Source organism: Lethenteron reissneri, chromosome 58 (assembly GCF_015708825.2).
Source record: "Lethenteron reissneri isolate LAM-NWPU_2019-01 chromosome 58, ASM1570882v1, whole genome shotgun sequence".
Lineage (NCBI taxonomy): Eukaryota > Metazoa > Chordata > Hyperoartia > Petromyzontiformes > Petromyzontidae > Lethenteron > Lethenteron reissneri.
Window position 1 is genome coordinate 257,165 of NC_083836.1, and position 19,362 is coordinate 276,526.

At 48.2% G+C, this 19,362-nt stretch overlaps 1 protein-coding gene across 1 annotated transcript; it reads right to left on the reverse strand.

Annotated features, from left to right (window-relative positions):
- Positions 1–2,543: 2,543 nt before the first annotated feature.
- On the reverse strand, positions 2,544–11,634 carry LOC133357607 (zinc finger protein 239-like). The gene is made up of 3 exons (XM_061575626.1): positions 11,590–11,634; positions 7,530–7,602; positions 2,544–6,458 (listed from the first exon to the last, which is right to left on the reverse strand). Exon 3 carries the CDS (start codon positions 6,428–6,430, stop codon positions 5,273–5,275), a length of 1,158 nt encoding a protein of 385 aa, XP_061431610.1. The 5' UTR covers positions 6,431–6,458; positions 7,530–7,602; positions 11,590–11,634; the 3' UTR covers positions 2,544–5,272.
- Between the last annotated feature and the right edge of the window lie 7,728 nt (positions 11,635–19,362).

Genomic DNA, 19,362 nt, shown 5'->3' on the forward strand with positions numbered 1-19,362 from the left:
ATGAGTGGTAATGTTGGTGAGAAGAAGTTTTTAAAGAAAATTTAAATCGAAGTGAAGAAGGAAATTATTGAAAAGTTTGTATAATTAATGATTTTTCAAACTTTAAGTATGTTTTCTGTGCTTAAAACTCTTTAAAAAAAACTGTGGGGTCTAGAACGGACTCGTGAAATTCGGAGAGAACTCGGAGTTAAGTTTAGTTGTTTTGTTGAATTACACAAAGCGCAACAGTTATGTATATAACTTTTGTTATATAAAATTCCTAGTAAGATATTAATTTTGTGATGTAGTTATACCCCTCCCCCTCATTCAAGCCGTAATTTAGAGAGCGAAAGCGCCGAGTACGTAAATCGCTAACATAAGAACCCGTTAATCTCTTCTCGCATCATTCATACGATGATGCGGTGAAGTAAACGTTCATACGATATTACAGTGAATGCTTACAAAAACAATACTGTACCCAAATATTACTGTTATCTTACTTTCAATAGAAACATGAATTGCTCATACGAATATTCTCTCTCTCTCCTGGTCAAAGTGCGCCATCTATTGGGGAAATTACAGGAGGAAGGTAAAATTTAATTTAATAATATTTGGACAAGTTCGGCGGGACGGATTAAAAAGCCCAACGGGCTGTACTTTGCCCATGTCTGGTATAGAGTCTTGATGAGGGAATTCTTCTGGGATGGATGGTGGTGGGAATCCGGTTTTAGGTAAGCATCCGTATGGGTGGCTTTCCTGTAGACAGAGTGGCTCATTGAACCATCAGGTCTCCATTTAATTAGGACATCCAAAAAGAGTAGCTTGCCATCTTTTTCGACTTCCATGGTGAATCTGATGGCTGGGTGTATGGAATTGATGTGGTTGAGGAATTGGTCTAGAGCAGGCCGGCCATGTGGCCAGATGACAAAAGTGTCATCTACGTACCTCTTCCATAAGGTCGGGCGTAGAGTGGCAGTCTGGATGGCGTCAGTCTCAAATATCTCCATGAAAACGTTGTCTACAACCGGAGATAGGGGGGGGGGCCCATTGGGGTGCCCTCAGTTTGTTTGCAGAAAGTTCCATTCCAGGTGAAGTATGTATTGGTTAAGCAGTGTCTCACCAGGGGGGGTACCTCAGTATTCAGTCCTTGATGAACCAAGTCTTCAATGATTGCGATGGTGTCAGGTACAGGAACTTTGGTGAATAAGGAAACCACATCAAAACTGACAAGCAGGTCGTCTGGAGACAGGGAAACGTCGTGAGAATTGTATTTTATAATGAATGCTTTTTATTATTTAATTATTTCCCTTCTACGTGACTTTACCGAAAGAACCAAAAAGCAAAATGAAAATTCGCTGAAATAACTTAACCAACATGTCTTAATTTTGGAGCTTTCGTGACTGCAGGAATTATTCTTTGGTTCTTTCGGTTAAGTCACGTCTAAAGATAAAATAATAAATTAAATAATAGCATATTACGACGTTTCGATTGCAACACAAGCAATCATCAGGCATAAAATAAACAAAAATCGAACTAGAAAACTATAGACAAACATACAAGCAGACAGACATCACAAGGACACACAGAGAGAGAACACATATCGGCACAAAGAGAGAGGGCGTTTCTGTGACGGGGCCTTAAATATAGAGAGGGGGGCGGGGGCAGAAAAAAATTAGCATATCAATGAGTGGACGACAACGTGATGCTGCAAGTAAGATGACGACGCGGCACGGCACGCAAGCATCTTACTTGCAGCATCACGTTGTCGTCCACTCATTGATATGCTAATTTTTTCTCTGCCCCCTCCCTCTCTCCGCCCCCCTCTCTATATTTAAGGCCCCGTCACAGAAACGCCCTCTCTCTTTGTGCCGATATGTGTTCTCTCTCTGTGTGTCCTTGTGATGTCTGTCTGCTTGTATGTTTGTCTATAGTTTTCTAGTTCGATTTTTGTTTATTTTATGCCTGATGATTGTTTGTGTTGCAATCGAAACGTCGTAATATGCTATTATTTAATTTATTATTTTATCTTTAGACGTGACTTAACCGAAAAAACCAAAGAATAATTCCTGCAGTCACAAAAGCTCCGAAATGAAGATTGATTTAGATTCATTTTCCATTGCTCCCTCCCTTGAATAGAGACCCCTTGGGTGTATGAGCTCAGCAACAACAATGTGGACATTATTGTGTGTGTGTGTACACTGTGTGTGTGTTCACTGTGTGTGTGTGTGTACACTGTGTGTGTACACTGTGTGTGTGTATACTGTGTACACACTGTGTGTGCACAGTGTGTGTGTACACTGTGTGTGTGTGCACACTGTGTGTGTGTATACTGTGTGTATACTGTGTGTGTGTGCACACTGTGTGTGTGTATACTGTGTGTACACACTGTGTGTGCACACTGTGTGTACAGTGTGTGTGCACACTGTGTGTGTGTGTGTGTACGCATACACACTGTGTGTGTATACTGTGTGTGCACACTGTGTGTGTGTGTGTACACTGTGGGGGGCACAGTAATCTCAGTCAGTCGACCAATGGCATCTTTTCACCAATTTATTTTCCAACTTTTTCATTGTATTTATTATTTTATATAATATTGTTCATTTTCTATCTGCGTAACTTTACCAAAAGAACCAATACTATGATAGCGCATTCTCTGTTTTTTGCAGAGGTTCAAGGTTCAAATCCGACAGGCACACCTGGCTACCCCAGTAACATTCGCAAAAATATGCGCAGTCTGCTTAACGGCAGATGTAAAACAAAGCGTTGCGTCATTCACAACGCACAAATGCATGTTGGTGTCACGGTCAACATTGGGGTAATGCCAAACATTATCCAGAAACTACACAATGGAGATGGCACGTCAATGATCGCCCCCTACCGACAGACTCGTGTCCACGTGCAGGCTGGTGCAGGGCCACCACCTTGTGCCACACAGGGGCAGCTGCCACTTAGGGGGGGCACCTTTAGATTGTTTGACATGAGATTCGATACGAAACACCGAGTTGCTGAGGCAATTAGGCAAGCGACTTATGAGTGGAAATATGATGTTTGTAACGTAGTAAATGCTTGGGAGCTTCATTGTCTCTCGCTCCTGCCGACAGATTTACCCAGCCTACAGCTCCACAGATACCAGCCCCTCCTACTCTGCAGGGACAGCTACGCATGGTTCGAAATAAGTTCTAGATACACACAGACTCACGCAGAGATCCATAGATTAGCACCGTTGGTTACGTATGGTGCGAAAGACGTTCACCATACACACAGAGACCTATAGATGTGCATGGTTGGCTATGTATGGTGTGAAAGAAGTTCCAGTCGCGTGTAGTCGTGGGCCGTGGAAGTTGAACAGGCGCGTGTTGCTACTGACAGTAGTTGCATATGGTTGGATTGACGCTGATCGAGACAACCGCTATTCGCCACTAAGTCGCGGTGACGTCACCACGACGCTTGTGCCAGGCTATGTGCATCTTGAGGCCACGTGAAGTGTCGAACGCCCGCTGGCAGGTCACGGGGCAGACCCAGGTGCCACGGGTCGACTGAGATGACTGGCTGATGCACCACCTGTACCCCTACTGTGCCAACTTGCTGTGCTTAGCCACCCGGTGCCCCGCTCGATGTTGAGCGTCACTCCTCCACCCTCCGTTGTTGTGGAGGGCGACTGCCTTGGGATGAACTGTGTAGACTCGTCCTAAGCCATCAGATTCACCGTCAGCAGCACGTCGCTTTGTCCCGCATCGTGCGGCAAAACTACTTGCCAACCGCAGATTTTAGCGAGTGGTACCAGGCATTTTTTTTCCGTAAACCCCAGTTAGAGAGAAAAATCCCTCGCAAGCGCGTGAACACACAGACAAAAAATGACATTTATATATAACGCTCTACTTAAACTGTGATGAATGCTGCACTTTTTCTTTTTCATGCAGGGGGCGCTGTAAACCTACGTGCCCCCTGCATGAACGACGGAGGCGCAGGGACAGACGGTCGATCACGTTGGAATCGATCTGCAGACGGCAGTCTTCTCGCACGGCCAGCTCTGTCGCCTCATCTCGATCCCGCGATCCCAACCAGGTGAAAGTCCGTATATCGAACCGAATCCCCGGCAAAGCCATCTACTTCACGACGAGAGAAAATTCACACGAAATGTCGTTTTCAATTAAGTCTTCCAGATGTAAAATGATATAAGCTTTCATTGAAGAAACAAAATTCAAAACATAATACAATTCAAAGTCGTTTCATTTTAAAACTTCAAAACGGAGCATCGGGTGCTTGCGTGGATGCGTCGTTCGTCTGCAATTTATTCGTGACCTTCCTGGCCCAAGGCCGTAAATGGTTGTGAGGGGCACCGCAGGCGGTCAAGGCTTGCTTCAACCCCATGGTTGTGAACATCCAGACGTTAATCGGCAAGGACCATTTCTCGTCCTAATTCGACAAAATCTACGTCAACACGTAATACAAAATTATTATTCGTGTTGTAGAGAATGTATCTCCTCTACGTGTAACTTTTGAGTGGTATGCCTTGTAACTGATGAATGATCCGAGTGTGCTCACTATTTCAAAGACAATGAGTTGCTCCAGAGATGCTTCCTGAAAACACAAAAGTACCCTTTGACCTGTATCACAAGAACAATGAGTCTCACCTGAGTTATCTGACCAGGTTACTTGCAAAACACACACTGTGTTCTAACATGACTTATTAAATGTTTGACCCTTGTAGACAAAATGTTACACGTACGCACACCATCAGACAAGCATTCATTCTAAATTCGTGACAGGCATATGAACAAAATTGAATTACTGCACTGAAATATACTGCATTAGGTTACATCCTATTAACAAGAAGCTAATTAAAAAAATACGCACCGTCTGCTTAACAGTGTATGTACAACATACTAATGCACCATTCAAAACGAGTCGGCCATTGCATGCTGGCATCTGGGTAAAAAGGTAGCAAATTCTAAACATTACCTACAAACTCCACAACCAAGATGCCACATCAACCATCGCCCCCTACTGACAGGCTCTTGTCCACATGCAGGCCGGTGCAGGGCCACCACCTTGTGCCACACAGGGGCAGCTGCTACTTGGGGATGCTCTTAGAATGTTTGAAAAGAGATATGCTACAACACTCCGAGTTGCCAGAGGCGATTAAGCAAGCACCATATAAATGCAATTATGATAACATAGCAAATGCTTGGGAGCTTATTGGCTCTCGCTCCTGGTTAGAAATCTACCCAACACACAGGTCCACAAAGACCTGTGACAAAGTTGCATCGATTGGAGCGGCATCGTCTGAAGCTTACACATCTACCGGGTCTCCATTTGACTTTCTATTGTCTCGGAGGAAGTCCACCCACACCTCCACTTCCACAAACTGCTGGGAGTTGCCTCGCTCTGCCTCACAGTCAGAATTCTCCTCCTGCTTCATGTTGCCTCCATCAATGTGAAGGTCCGATTTGGGAGTTGAATCTTCATCTTCACATTTTACCTTCACTTCTTGGCTCTTCACCATCACTTCTTCACATTTCACCTTCACCTCTTCATATTTCACCTCGTTACCTTTAAAAGTGTCCAAGCTGGGATTGTCGTCCGGTTCTTGTTTGAGGGATGGGCTCATTGCGGCACTCTGACTTTTACAATTATATTTCACACTCCACTCCTGGTGGAGATTCAGATGCTTGTGTGTTCTCTGGTGTCTTTGCAGATGTGGTGACTGTGCAAACGCCTTCCCGCACACACTGCACTTGAAGGGTTTCTCTCCCGTGTGTGTTCTCTGGTGATCTACAAGAGTAGATGACCGTGCAAACGTTTTCCCACACACACTGCACTTGAAGGGTTTCTCTCCCGTGTGTGTTCTCTGGTGATCTACAAGAGTAGATGACCGTGCAAACGTTTTCCCACACACACTGCACTTGAAGGGTTTCTCTCCCGTGTGTGTGCTCTGGTGTTTTATAAGAGTAGATGACTGTGAAAACGCCTTCCCACACACACTGCACGTGAAGGGTTTCTCTCCCGTGTGTGTTCTCTGGTGTCTTTGAAAATGTGATGACTGTGAAAACGCCTTCCCACACACACTGCACTTAAAGGGCTTCTCTCCCGTGTGTGTTCTCTGGTGTTTTACAAGAGTAGATGACTGTGAAAACGACTTCCCACACACACTGCACTTGAAGGGTTTCTCTCCTGTGTGAGTTCTCTGGTGTGCTTCACAAGATGACTGTGCAAACGCCTTCCCACACACACTGCACTTGAAGGGTTTCTCTCCCGTGTGTGTTCTCTTGTGTGTTACAAGAGCAGATGAACGTGCAAACGCCCTCCCACACACACTGCACTTGAAGGGTTTCTCTCCTGTGTGAGTTCTCTGGTGCTGTGTCAAATGTCCAGGACGATCCGTGCTGTATGCACACCGGTCGCATTGATGCCTTTTTGCACCGAGCTGCGCCAAGTGCCTTTGCTCCATCAGACCAATTCTGCAGAGGAAGCAACAGCTGCAGACAGAAAAAGAATATCCACACCATCTACACGTCAGTATCGAGGCACAGAGGAATGCATATACAGTCACACGTGACTTACACGTCTAAACTTATTCATATATTCATGATATAGTGAAAACGTTTACCAAATTCATCACACGGGCTGTTATGGCACACAACGAGAGGGTGAATGGTCACAAACATGCCTGGAAGCCCGAGTATCTTCAAAATGAATGTTAACCCAAAACTCAGAGCACACAATTTCGGCTGTCTGGCTAGAAAACAAATATTTATAAAAGCTAAATTCAACTGACATAGCAAAAAGTGTTGAAAATAATACTATTTGTGTTATGTATAAATGCATAAATTAATGTTCAATCGCAACTTAGAGGTGTGAAGCCAGCCAGGCTCACGATGTCCTTGAATGCTGGGATGAACAGATCTGACTTCAGCTGCATGTGTGTGCTGTGTTAACTTCTTGACTGTTTCCATTCTTACAAAGAGTTCCAGAGGAAAACAAAAAACAAACTACAGCTTTGATATAACCTCCCTGTTCAATAGAGTTAATAGACTTTACTGCAAACACAAACTTTACACTGTCACACACTGGCATGGTTAACAGGTGGTGGTGTATTAATGCTTCCTTACTCCACCTAGAAATTCATTGAGGATCAATCAACATCGCCGAGGCTGTGTGTCTCTCTCCTCGTGGTGAGATGTTAACTACCTCTCCTGGCATACAGGAAGTCGTGGGTTCGATCCCAACCCTGATGCTGGCTGTATATTTGGAGTTTGCGTGTCTTTCTCTCCCCGTGGTCGCATTCGATTTCCAGCCGGATCCCCCGGTTGTCCCCACTCTACATGCAGAGAGTGAACACCACCACGTGTCTAGAGTGAACACCGCCACACGTCCAGAGTGAACACCGCCACACGTCCAGAGTGAACACCGCCACACGTCCAGAGTGAACACCGCCACACGTCCAGAGTGAACACCGCCACGCGTCCAGAGTGAACACCGCCACGCAACCAGAGTGAACACCGCCACGCGTCTAGAGTGAACACCGCCACGCATTTGACAAGCCCCACCTTGTTGTTATAGTTGTTGTGGGCAGGTCGCTTCTGAAAACAAGAGCGGTATAGCAGCTCAAACGGGCGTGGCCTGGTAAAAAATGGAAAAAACTGTGAATATTTAAAATAAAACAAAGTTACAAACTAGCGAGACAGGTGAAGAGAAATTAAAACTTAAGCAAGAAACTCTTTGGTACTTTCGGTAAGTCATGTATAAATAAATAGCATACGACGTTTCGATTGCAACACAAGCAATCATCATCAGGTACAAATGAAAGAGGAAACAAACATTGTAAACTTAGATATACAATGCAATACAACACAGAGTTGGCTAACATAACAGTCAACACCCCACCTGGTTGATTACGTTCTTCCAAAGATTGCTCAAATTGAGAGAGAGACAAAACACAGACACGGAGACACAGACAGAGAGAGATGACACAGAGACACACAGAGAGACACACACATAGGCACACAGGGATAGATGACAGAGACAGACACGCACATATATACACAGAGAGAGATGACACAAAGCCACACAGAGAGAGAGACACACACAAGCACAGAGAAACAACGCCTCTGTGTCGAAGCCTAAAATATAGAGAGGGGGGGGGGTGTAGAGAAATTAGCATGTCAATGCAAGGCCGTAGTCATGGAGTCAACATTGGGGGGGACCAAATATTCCAGGGGTCTGGGGTCCCCACCCCCAGAAAAAAATAATCTAAATTTGAAAACTAATTTCCTGCCATTTCCTCCCTAAAATATATTTTTTATAAAGTTCACTAACACATGGGATGGAATTTATTTGATTTGATACAATAATGTCTAATAATGTATTGTAATACATTGCTCTGTTTTTTTTATTTTTTACCTTTTCTTGTTTCATAGTTATTAACATAGCATCGCAATTACTATTTTTAACAAATATTTTATAGCAATAAATTGGGGGGGGGGGGTGTGTCCCCCCCCCCCAATAATCATTACACTCGCCACAGGCCCTATGCGTACACGCCACAGGCCCTATACTTACACGCCACAGGCCCTACACTTACACGACACAATCCCTACACTTACACGCCACAAGCCCTATACTTACACGCCACAGGCCCTACACTTACACGCCACAATCCCTACACTTACACGCCACAAGCCCTATACTTACACGCCACAGGTTCTATACTTACACGCCACAGGCCCTATACTTACACGCCACAGGCCCTACACTTACACGCCACAATCCCTACACTTACACGCCACAGGCCCTACACTTACACGCCACAGGCCCTACACTTACACGCCACAGGCCCTACACTTACACGCCACAGGCCCTACACTTACACGCCACAGGCCCTACACTTACACGGCACAAGCCCCATACTTACATGCCACAAGCCCCATACTTACACGCCACAAGCCCTACACTTACACGCCACAAGCTCTATACTTACACGCGACAAGCCCTACACTTACACGCCACAAGCCCTATACTTACCGCCACAAGCCCTATACTTATCGCCACAAGCCTTAAACTTATCGCCACAAGCCTTATACGTATCGCTAAAAGCCTTATACTTATTACAACCTTATACTTATTACAACCTTATACTTATTACAACCTTATACTTATTACAACCTTATACTTTTACGTGGTTGTTTAGTTACTGCAGATACATACTATTAACATTCCTTCTCTTTATTAATGCTACCCCTACCCCCTCCCTTTGATGCTGCTAATCCTGCATAATGCACGGACATAATGACTTAAAACCCCTCGCCAAACCTCCTACGCATTTCAACACCAGTACTAATCGCATATCTGCATTTCCCATAAATATGCTAAATTCCTCTCCGCAGGGAATTGATTCTTTGCTCCGCTGCAAGTTTCCCACCACCACTCTCCCATTGACATATTTCGTTGCTTCCTCTTAGTATCTTTCACTTGACGGTCAATGGTATAGTGTATAGCTGATTGTATAATAATAAATAGTATACAATTGTAATGTTTTATACAATGTAAAAAGTAATATATAGTATCGTAATTGTATAGTGAATATACAGCAGTGTGATATACAGTAGGGTAGGTAGAATACATAGTGTAATATTACAATGTATAAGGTATAGAGTGATGTATTATAATAATATAGTATGTAATTTAATGTTGGGTTTGTCTATGGCAGTATATAGTACGGGGTATACCCGTGTGATGTAAGAGAATAAAGTTTAGCTGGAAGCATATTATATTTTTTGCAACGTAGAATTGTAATGTATTACTTACTGTTAGTAGCTCAGCTTATTGAAGAGTATATTTAGTATACCTTAGTTGTTTACGTGGTGGTTTAGTTACTGCAGATACATACTATTAACATTCCTTCTCTCTATTAATGCTACCCCTACCCCCTCCTTTGATGCTGCTAATCCTGCATAATGCACGGGCATAATGACTTTAAACCCCTCGCCAAACCTCCTACGCATTTCACAAGAAGTACTAATCACATATCTGCATTTCCCATAAATATGCTAAATTTCCTCTTGATATGCAAATTCTTTTGTCAGGGCGCTCTTCCCCCTCCAACCCAGCTTAAATATACGCTCTAAGCCTGGGGTTGTCATTCAGACTGTCTTTCCGACAGACATGTTCTTCACCTGAGGACGGCTGCTTGCGTTGTGGCCGAAACGTCGTGAGAATTATTTTATTTTATTATTTCCATTCTACGTTACTTTACCGAAAGAACCAAGAAGATGAACCTTATACTTATTACTACACCACATTACACTTATTACTACACCACATTACACTTATTACTACACTGCATTACACTTATTACTACACCACATTACACTTATTACTACACCACATTACACTTATTACTACACCACATTACACTTATTACTACACTGCATTACACTTATTACTACACCACATTACACTTATTACTACACTGCATTACACTTATTACTACACCACATTACACTTATTACTACACCACATTACACTTATTACTACACCACATTACACTTATTACTATACCGCATTACACTTATTACTACACTGCATTACACTTATTACTACACTGCATTATACTTATTACTACACCACATTACACTTATTACTACACTGCATTACACTTATTACTACACCACATTACACTTATTACTACACCACATTACACTTATTACTACACCACATTATACTTATTACTACACCACATTATACTTATTACTACACCACATTACACTTATTACTACACCACATTGCACTTATTACTACACCACATTACACTTATTACTACACACATTACACTTATTACTACACACATTACACTTATTACTACACACATTACACTTATTACACATATTACACTTATTACACATTACACTTATTATAACATTATACTTGTTATAACATATTATAATTACGGCTTTGTGTCAATGAGAGATTTGGAGGTTTGGTGACTGCACTTAATCAAACAAACTTTGTAACATCTTCTTGTTTTTTTCGGTAAAATAAAACATGTTTTATTTTTATTATTTTATTACTTCCCTTCTACGTGACTTTACCGAAAAAAACAAGAAGATGAATCCCTGCAGTCACGAAAGCTTTAAATCGAAACTTCGTAACATTTGAAATGTAATGCAATGCAACACAGAGAGTCGGTCAACACACAATTGACGCATCGCCTGGCTGATTGCGTTCTTCCACAGATTGCTAAACTAAGCGAGAGAATTGAAGCAAACGCGATCAGGCGAGGGCAGGAGGCAAGGCCCCGCGTTGTAAAGTTCCAACGTGGACATCGCTTCCATGCTCGCTGCTACTCAATTGACATCCCTACGAGAGAGAGAGAGCGAGGCTCTACCTCGGTAAACAACCACCACCACAACCACAACAACAACCACCACCACAACCACCACCACAACCACCACAACAACAACAACCACCACAACAACCACCACAACAACCACCACCACAACAAACACCACCACAACCACCACCACCACAACAACCACCACAACAACAACCACCACCACAACAAACACCACAACAACAACAACCACCACAACCGCGATGAGAATTTCTCACCTCGGATTTCAGTGCACGGGCCGAGCGGCAACTTCCTGGTCCCTCGTGACGTCACGCGGCAGCAGGTGACATGACGTCACTTGCGGGGAACGATGACACTCCCCTCCCACAATGAGCGGCTCTCAACTCGCGACGGCTTTCATGAAAATATTATGTTAATGAGCCGCCAGTTACCGGGCGTGGCTTCGCCCAAATAAGGATTGGCACTGGGAAAGTTATCGGCAGCGGCTGAGTGGATGTGACGTCACGCTCAAGAAGACGGGGGTCGGGGGGTGAGTGACATGACGTCACTAACGAGGCACACCTCCCCCTGGCGTTTGACGCCGATGAGGTCACGCTGAGCGGTGACGTCAGAGAGCGGGGTCAGAGTTCAAGTTTGTTGACAGAAAGTGAGCGGCAGTGTCGACTCAGCCTCAAACGAGTCCCCGGTGCGGTGTGTAGTCAACATCGCCAGCACTGGGGAGACAAAGGCGGCCGGGCGTGGTGCTGGCCACCCACCCCCCCCCCTCGTGTGCCGTGACGTGGCTTGGCTCTCCAGCACACCGCTGGCGACATTTCACGATGACATTTTCACGTCCATGAAAAGACAATCGTCATACTAACCTAGGCCGTTTTTTGGCAAAATTTACCCAATTTTCCGAGCTTTGTTTTTCTACTAAAAGTGCATTCCTTGGTTGTGTTTAGCCTGAGTAGCCCATATATTATGTAAAAAAGTGGGGAATTTCATGCATGAAATTTTCGAATATAAAAAAGTTAATCGGCATACTGTGCCGATTTTTAGCCCAAATAAGCCCAACTTTCACAGCTTTATTTTTGGACGAAAGTTAAGTCCTCTATTGTATTTACCCTTAGTATGCCATGTATTAGATTAAAAGTGGAACATTTTATGATGAAATGTTCACGTCCCAATATAGAAAATCGGCATACTAGCCTAGGCCGTTTTTGGCCAATAATGGCCAAATTTTTACAGCTTCATTTTTCAATAAAAGTGCAATCCTCGGGTGTGCTTAGCCTTAGTATCCTATATATTACGATAAAAAGTGGGAAATTTCACCATGAAATTTTTTAGTAAAAAAATAAAATCGGCCAAAATTGGCCAAACTTTCACAGCCTTATTTGTCGAAAAAAGTTCATTGGCTCCATTGTATTTAGCCTTAGTATGCTATGTATTAGATTAAAAGTGGAAAATTTCACGATGAAATGTTCACGTCCCAAACAGAAAATCGACATACTAACCTCTACCGTTTTTGGCTAAAATTTTACGACTTTTACAGCTGTATTTTTAAATAAAAAGTGCATTCCTCGGTTGTGTTGAGCCTGAGTAGCCGATATATTACATTAAAAGTGGGAAATTTCACCATGAAATTTGAAGTAAAAAGATCAAATCGGCATACTTTACCAATGCCGTTCTTGGGCAAAATTCGCTACATTTCCATAGCTAGATTTTCCAAGAAAAAGTGAATTCCTCCATTTTGTTAACCATTAGTATGCTCTATGTTACTTTAAAAGTGGGGAATTTCACCAAAGGAAATGCCCCACACCAGGCCCTGGCTCCACAAGATACCACCCTTATGGCGTTCTTGGTTTTGTGCCCAAGTGACACATTTGCTGCCAACCTGCTCTACCATTAAGTTCCCTCCGACTATACACGGACTGCTAAAAACATGGAAGCGAAGTGCTGCTGACGGTGAATCGGATGCCTTAGGACGAGTCTACACAGTTCATCCCAACAATCAGCAGTGCTACTTTCTCCCAATGCTTCTCCATGTTGCCAAAGGGCACACATCTTTTCAAGACCTATAAACAGTGGAACGAGTTGTCTGTCAAACATACAGGAAAGCTTGCAATCTTCGTGCAATTCTTGCGCATGATCACCTTATTCATAAAGCTTTGACAGAAGCTTCTGTTGGTCAGTCCCCTTTCCAACTGACATTGCTCTTCTGCATGACTCTTCAAGTTTGCAGCCCATCTAACCCCATGGGACTCTGGCAAAAATACAAAGAGGGCATGAGAGAGGACATCCTCCACGGAGCTCAATAACAAGATACTAACCTGGACGTCAACTTTTCTGATGTTATCTTCAAACAGGCCCTCATCCTCCTTCACGACAAACTGCACTCCATTGCTGGGAAATACTTCACGTCTATGGGACCACCAACACCCTACAGGGACAACCTGCATGCCCTTGCTCAAGAGATACTACGTGAAATATGCTATTATGCTTGACAGATTCTTAAAAACTTTAGGAAAATTAACCAAAGCTGATGGATGCACAAATAGAAGCCTACACGGAAATCTTGGAAGACATTAAGACTACAAATCGAGTCATTTTTATCCTTGATGCACCTGCCAGTACTGGGAAGACCTTTGTTTTGAAACTGCTCCTCGCAAAGGCTCGCCAGAGAGAGAAAATTGCTCTAGCTGTGGCATCACAGGGGATTGCTGTGTAAGTCAATGTGTGTGTGAGTCGATGTGTGTGTTTAGGTACATGTGTGTGTGTAAGTCGGAGTATCTGTATTTTTTTTTGCCCAGGCAATGCCAGATGTTTGTGTGTGTACGTCGATGCGTGCGTAAGTCCAAGTGTCCATGTGTGTGTGTCAGTCACTGTGTGTGTGTTAGTCCATGTGTGTGCATGGCTTCATGTGAGTCACTGTGTGTGTGCGTCTATCTGTGTCAGTTGATGTGTGTATGTACATCGATGTGTATGTGTTAGTCCATGTGTGTGTTAGTCCAAAGGTGTTCGCTAACAGCACTTGCCCCTACAGTCTGTTAAGGCTGTATGGGGGATCTTTGTATTTGTGTTGGGAGCAAGTTTGAGTGGCGTGTAGTCGTGGGAGCTGAACGGGCGCCTGCTGCTACTGACAGTCGTTGACTCCGGTGGGACAGACGCTGATAGACAGACGTGCGTGCACGCGCGTGCACGCGGGTGCACGTGCACGTGCACGTGCCGTGCACGTGCCGTGTGTGCACACGCGTGCACGTGTGTGCACGTCTGTGCACGTGCGTGCGCGTGCGTGCGCGTGCGTGCGCGTGCGTGCACACGCGTGCACGTGTGTGCACGTGGGTGCACGTGTGTGCACGTGCGTGCACGTGCGTGCACGTGCGTGCACGTGTGTCCACGTGCGTGCACGTGCGTGCACGTGTGTGCACGTGTGTGCACGCGCGTGCACGTGTGTGCACGTCTGTGCACGTGCGTGCGCGTGCGTGCGCGTGCGTGCGCGTGTGTGCACGTGCGTGCACATGTGTGCGTGCGCGTGCACGTGTGTGCGTGCGCGTGCGTGCGCGTGCGTGCGCGTGCGTGCAAACGCGTGCACGTGTGTGCACGCGTGTGCACGTGGGTGCACGTGTGTGCACGTGCGTGCACGTGCGTGCACGTGCGTGCACGTGTGTGCACACGCGTGCACGTGGGTGCACGTGCGTGCACGTGCGTGCGTGCGCGTGCGTGCACGTGTGTGCACGTGCGTGCACATGTGTGCGTGCGCGTGCACGTGTGTGCGTGCGTGCACGTGTGTGCACACGCGTGCACGTGTGTGCACGTGCGTGCGCGTGCGTGCGCGTGCGTGCGCGTGCGTGCGCGTGTGTACACACACGCGCGTGCACGTGTGTGCACGTGGGTGCACGTGCGTGCACGTGTGTGCACGTGCGTGCACGTGCGTGCACGTGCCTGCACGTGCGTGCACGTGGGTGCACGTGCGTGCACGTGCGTGCACGTGGGTGCACGTGCGTGCACGTGCGTACACGTGGGTGCACGTGCGTGCACGTGCGTGCACGTGGGTGCACGTGCGTGCACGTGCGTGCACGTGTGTGCGTGCGTGCACGTGTGTGCGTGCGTGCACGTGTGTGCACACGCGTGCACGTGTGTGCACGTCTGTGCACGTGCGTGCGCGTGCGCGTGCGTGCGCGTGCGTGCGCGTGCGTGCGCGTGCGTGCACGTGCGTGCGCGTGTGTACACAAACGCGCGTGCACGTGTGTGCACGTGTGTGCACACACGTGCACACACGTGCACGCACGTGTGTGCACGTAGGTGCACGTGCGTGCACGTGTGTGCGTGCGCGTGCGTGCGCGTGCGTGCGCGTGCGTGCAAACGCGTGCGTGCACGCGTGTGCACGTGGGTGCACGTGTGTGCACGTGCGTGCACGTGTGTGCACACGCGTGCACGTGGGTGCACGTGCGTGCACGTGCGTGCACGTGTGTGCACGTGCGTCCACGTGCGTGCACGTGCGTGCACGCGTGTGCACGTGTGTGCACGTGTGTGCACACGTGTGTGCACGTGTGTGCACGTGTGTGCACGTGTGTGCACGTGTGTGCGTGCGCGTGCGTGCGTGCGCGTGCGCGCGCGTGCGCGTGCGTGCGCGTGCGTGCACGTGCGTGCGTGTGCGTGCGCGTGGGTGCACGTGCACCTGTGTGCACGTGCACGCGGGGGCACGGTATTTTTCAACCTTGGACCTTTTGTCGGGGTTTTGGCAACTGCCCTTGGATGACGCTTCCAAACCTAAGACCGCGTTCCGTACGCCACAGGGCCTTTATCAGTTCAACTGGTTGCCCATGGGATTGCACTCAGCTCCAGCGACGTTCCAGAGATTGATGGAACTGGTCCTCGCTGGCCTGCAGTGGGACTCTTGTCTTATATATCTGGACGACGTGATTATTTTCAGCCGTACGTTTGAGGAACATCTGGACAGACTGCGGGCTGTATTTCTCAGAGTGCGATCGGCTAACCTTAAATTTAAGCCTCAGAAATGTTTCCTGTTGCGTGAATCGGTGCGGTACCTCGGCCACGTTGTCAGTTCTACGGGTATAGCCACCGATCCTGCTAAAACTGACTGTGTAAGGTCGTGGCCCACACCCACGTCTGTGGGGGAAGTCCGCAGCTTTATAGGCTTTGCGTCCTATTACCGCCGGTTTGTTGAGGGGTTTGCGACGATCGCCAAACCCCTTCATGCTCTGACGGCTAAGGGGGCTAAATTCCATTGGGGGGAAGAGGAAGACAGGGCGTTCAGGGCGCTTCGCGATGCCCTTGTCCGAGCTCCTCCCTTGTGCTATCCCGATTTCACGTTGCCCTTCATCCTGGACACCGATGCCAGCAATACCGGCATCGGCGCGGTGCTTTCGCAGGTTGTCAACGGGGTCGAACGGGTCGTTGCCTACGGCAGTAGAGTCCTGTCTCCGGCAGAGCAACGTTATTGCGTCACCCGCCGTGAACTGCTCGCTATTGTCGTGTTTGTTCAACAATATCGACCGTACCTGTACGGTAGGCATTTTACGGTTCATTCCGATCACGCCGCGCTACAGTATGCGTTGAAAATAGACCAGCCGTCCGGCCAACTGTCACGTTGGCTTGAGGTCCTACAGGACTACACGTTCACGGTGGTGTACCGGAAGGGGACACAACATTTGAACGCGGATGGCTTGTCACGCCTTCCTCCGGGTGATGGGTGCGCGTGTTTTATGGGCTCGGGGAGATGCAAATCGGCCACGAGTACCGCTCCGGCTTCTCCCTTGGCAGCGGCAGCAGGGGTGGTCGATAGGGAACCTGTCGCCGAGGGGGACTCGCAGGTGTTGGTCGCTCACGACTCACTCCTCGATCTGCCTCTGGACGAATGGGGACGGTTCCAGATGGAAGACAATTCCCTCCTCAGGTTACGCCGTCGTGCGGAGAGAGGGGGAGATTGTCAGGAAAGGGTAGGTACTGTCAGGTTGCGGGAGGGTCTCCTCATGTCATGGGACGCCAGCTCGGGGCGTTACAGAATCGTCGTCCCCACCGCTCTGCGGGGCAGGGCCGTGTGGGCGGCGCACGAACGCGTCCTGCATTTAGGTATTCACAAAACGCTCGCTACACTGCAATTGGATTTTTTTTGGCCGGGAATGGCGCGCGATGTCGCCGACCTTTTGAATAGTTGCACACAGTGTGCGCGGCGGAAACACCCGGCTAGGGCGGCTTGCCCACCCCTTCAGTCCATTCAGGTGTCCCGGGTTAATGAGTTGGTGGCTCTTGACATTCTGGGTCCCTTCCCTGTCACCGCTCGGGGAAATAAGTACCTGCTGGTTGGGGTTGAATATTTCACCCGTTGGCCTATGGCCTGGCCCCTCCCCAACCAGTCGGCAGCAGCCATTGCGGAGGCGTTTCTCCAGGGCTACGTCCTGGATAAGGGTGCCCTGGAACGGCTGCTAACCGACCAGGGAAAGAACTTTTCGTCCAATCTTCTGCGGGAGGTTTGTGACCTTTTGTGCACACAGAAGGTCCGGACTTCCCCCTACCACCCGCAGACCGATGGTATGGTCGAACGTCTACACCGGACCATTACCTCTATGTTGTGTCATCAGGTAGACGACACACAGTTGGATTGGGACCTGAAGATTCCCGGAGTTCTGGCCGCATATAGGTTAGCGCCTCACGCGGCCACGGGCTATTCGCCCTTCTACTTAATGTACGGCAGGGAAGTCGACCCCCCCGTGGAGGTGCAATTGCGGGTCCAGTCTGCGGCTTCTCGCTCGAAACTGTCCGAACACGCTCAGTTCAATATTCGGAAGTTGGTCGAGGCGAGGGTGGCCGCGCAGGAAAATTCCAGGGCAAGGCAACGGGCCAATGAGCGTCTGTATGATCGCCGGGTTACGGTGTATAAATGGGCGGTAGGGGATAAGGCGTGGCTGCACTGCCCGCAGGTGCCGCTGTCGACGTCATCGAAATTGCTGCGGCCCTGGCGGGGGCCGGTCGACATTGTTCGGGTCGTTCGGGACCAGTGTGTTAGGGTCGCGTGCGGACGGCGTTCTTGGTACGTGCACCCCTCGCGCCTGAAGCCCTATGTCGCACCACGCACTCACACACCTTCATCTCGCAGGGGCCGGCCGCGTGACGTGTCCGGCAGGTTGGGGGAGGGGCCTCGTGACCCCCTTGTTGTTCCAAAACTCCCTGCCACTCTTTCGGATGCTGCAGGTGTGAGTCCACCTAGGGTGGTCTCGCCAGAGGAGCGGGAAGCGAGCCGGCTGCCTGTCCAGCAGGAAGACGGCTCGTGGTCTGTGTCCCCGGGGCCTCGGAACGTGCCGGACGCCCGTCATCTGGCCCCTCCTGACCCTCCGCAAGGAACGCTGGCTTCTGGCGATGGACCCGCCAAACGGACTCGTTCGAAGGGTCTCAGGTTCTCCTGAGACCTGTCGCAGACACACTGCCTCCTCACGGGGCCTGGGTGTTCGAGTCACCTTGTTCGTTGGTGTGGTGTGTCCGCGGTGTTCTTGTGTACAGGGGGGTTGGGGTAAATTATCGGGGATAGTTGTGTTGTTGTTGTTCTGTTGTTGTTATTGTTGTGTTGAGGCTCACGCATTGTTATTGTCGTGTTCAGAATTCCTGGTTCGCGAGTTAGGGTTGGGATGTGGATAGTGATGCAGCCGGGACGGCTGCGTGCTGTATAGGGGGGGGTGATGTGGTGGTCAAGGTTGACACCAAGGTTGACACAGGTCACACAGGTCACACAAGCTAGGGGAGAGGTACGTACCGGTCTGGACCGGCCCGGATTGACAGGGACGAGAGGTGGTTGGAACGGCTCTGAGGGGAGGGGGCTGGCGAGAGCCAGGGCCCGAGACACCCCCGCCCCTCAGAGAGAGGGGATATATAAGACGGCTCCCAGAGAGCGGAGGGGTCGATCGGAGGAGAAGCTGAAGGAGGAGAGCCGGAGATCCTGGACCCCCAAGCCTCAAGGATGCCGCCCCGCTGGAACTGAGTGGGCTGAGTAGCTGTAGGCTAGGGAAGAGAGTAGCTGAGTAGCTGTAGGCTAGGGA

Coding starts and splice junctions, on each gene's coding strand:
- LOC133357607 (XM_061575626.1), bottom strand. CDS start 6,430: ATGGAGCAAAGGCACTTGGCGCAGCTCGGTGCAAAAAGGCATCAATGC.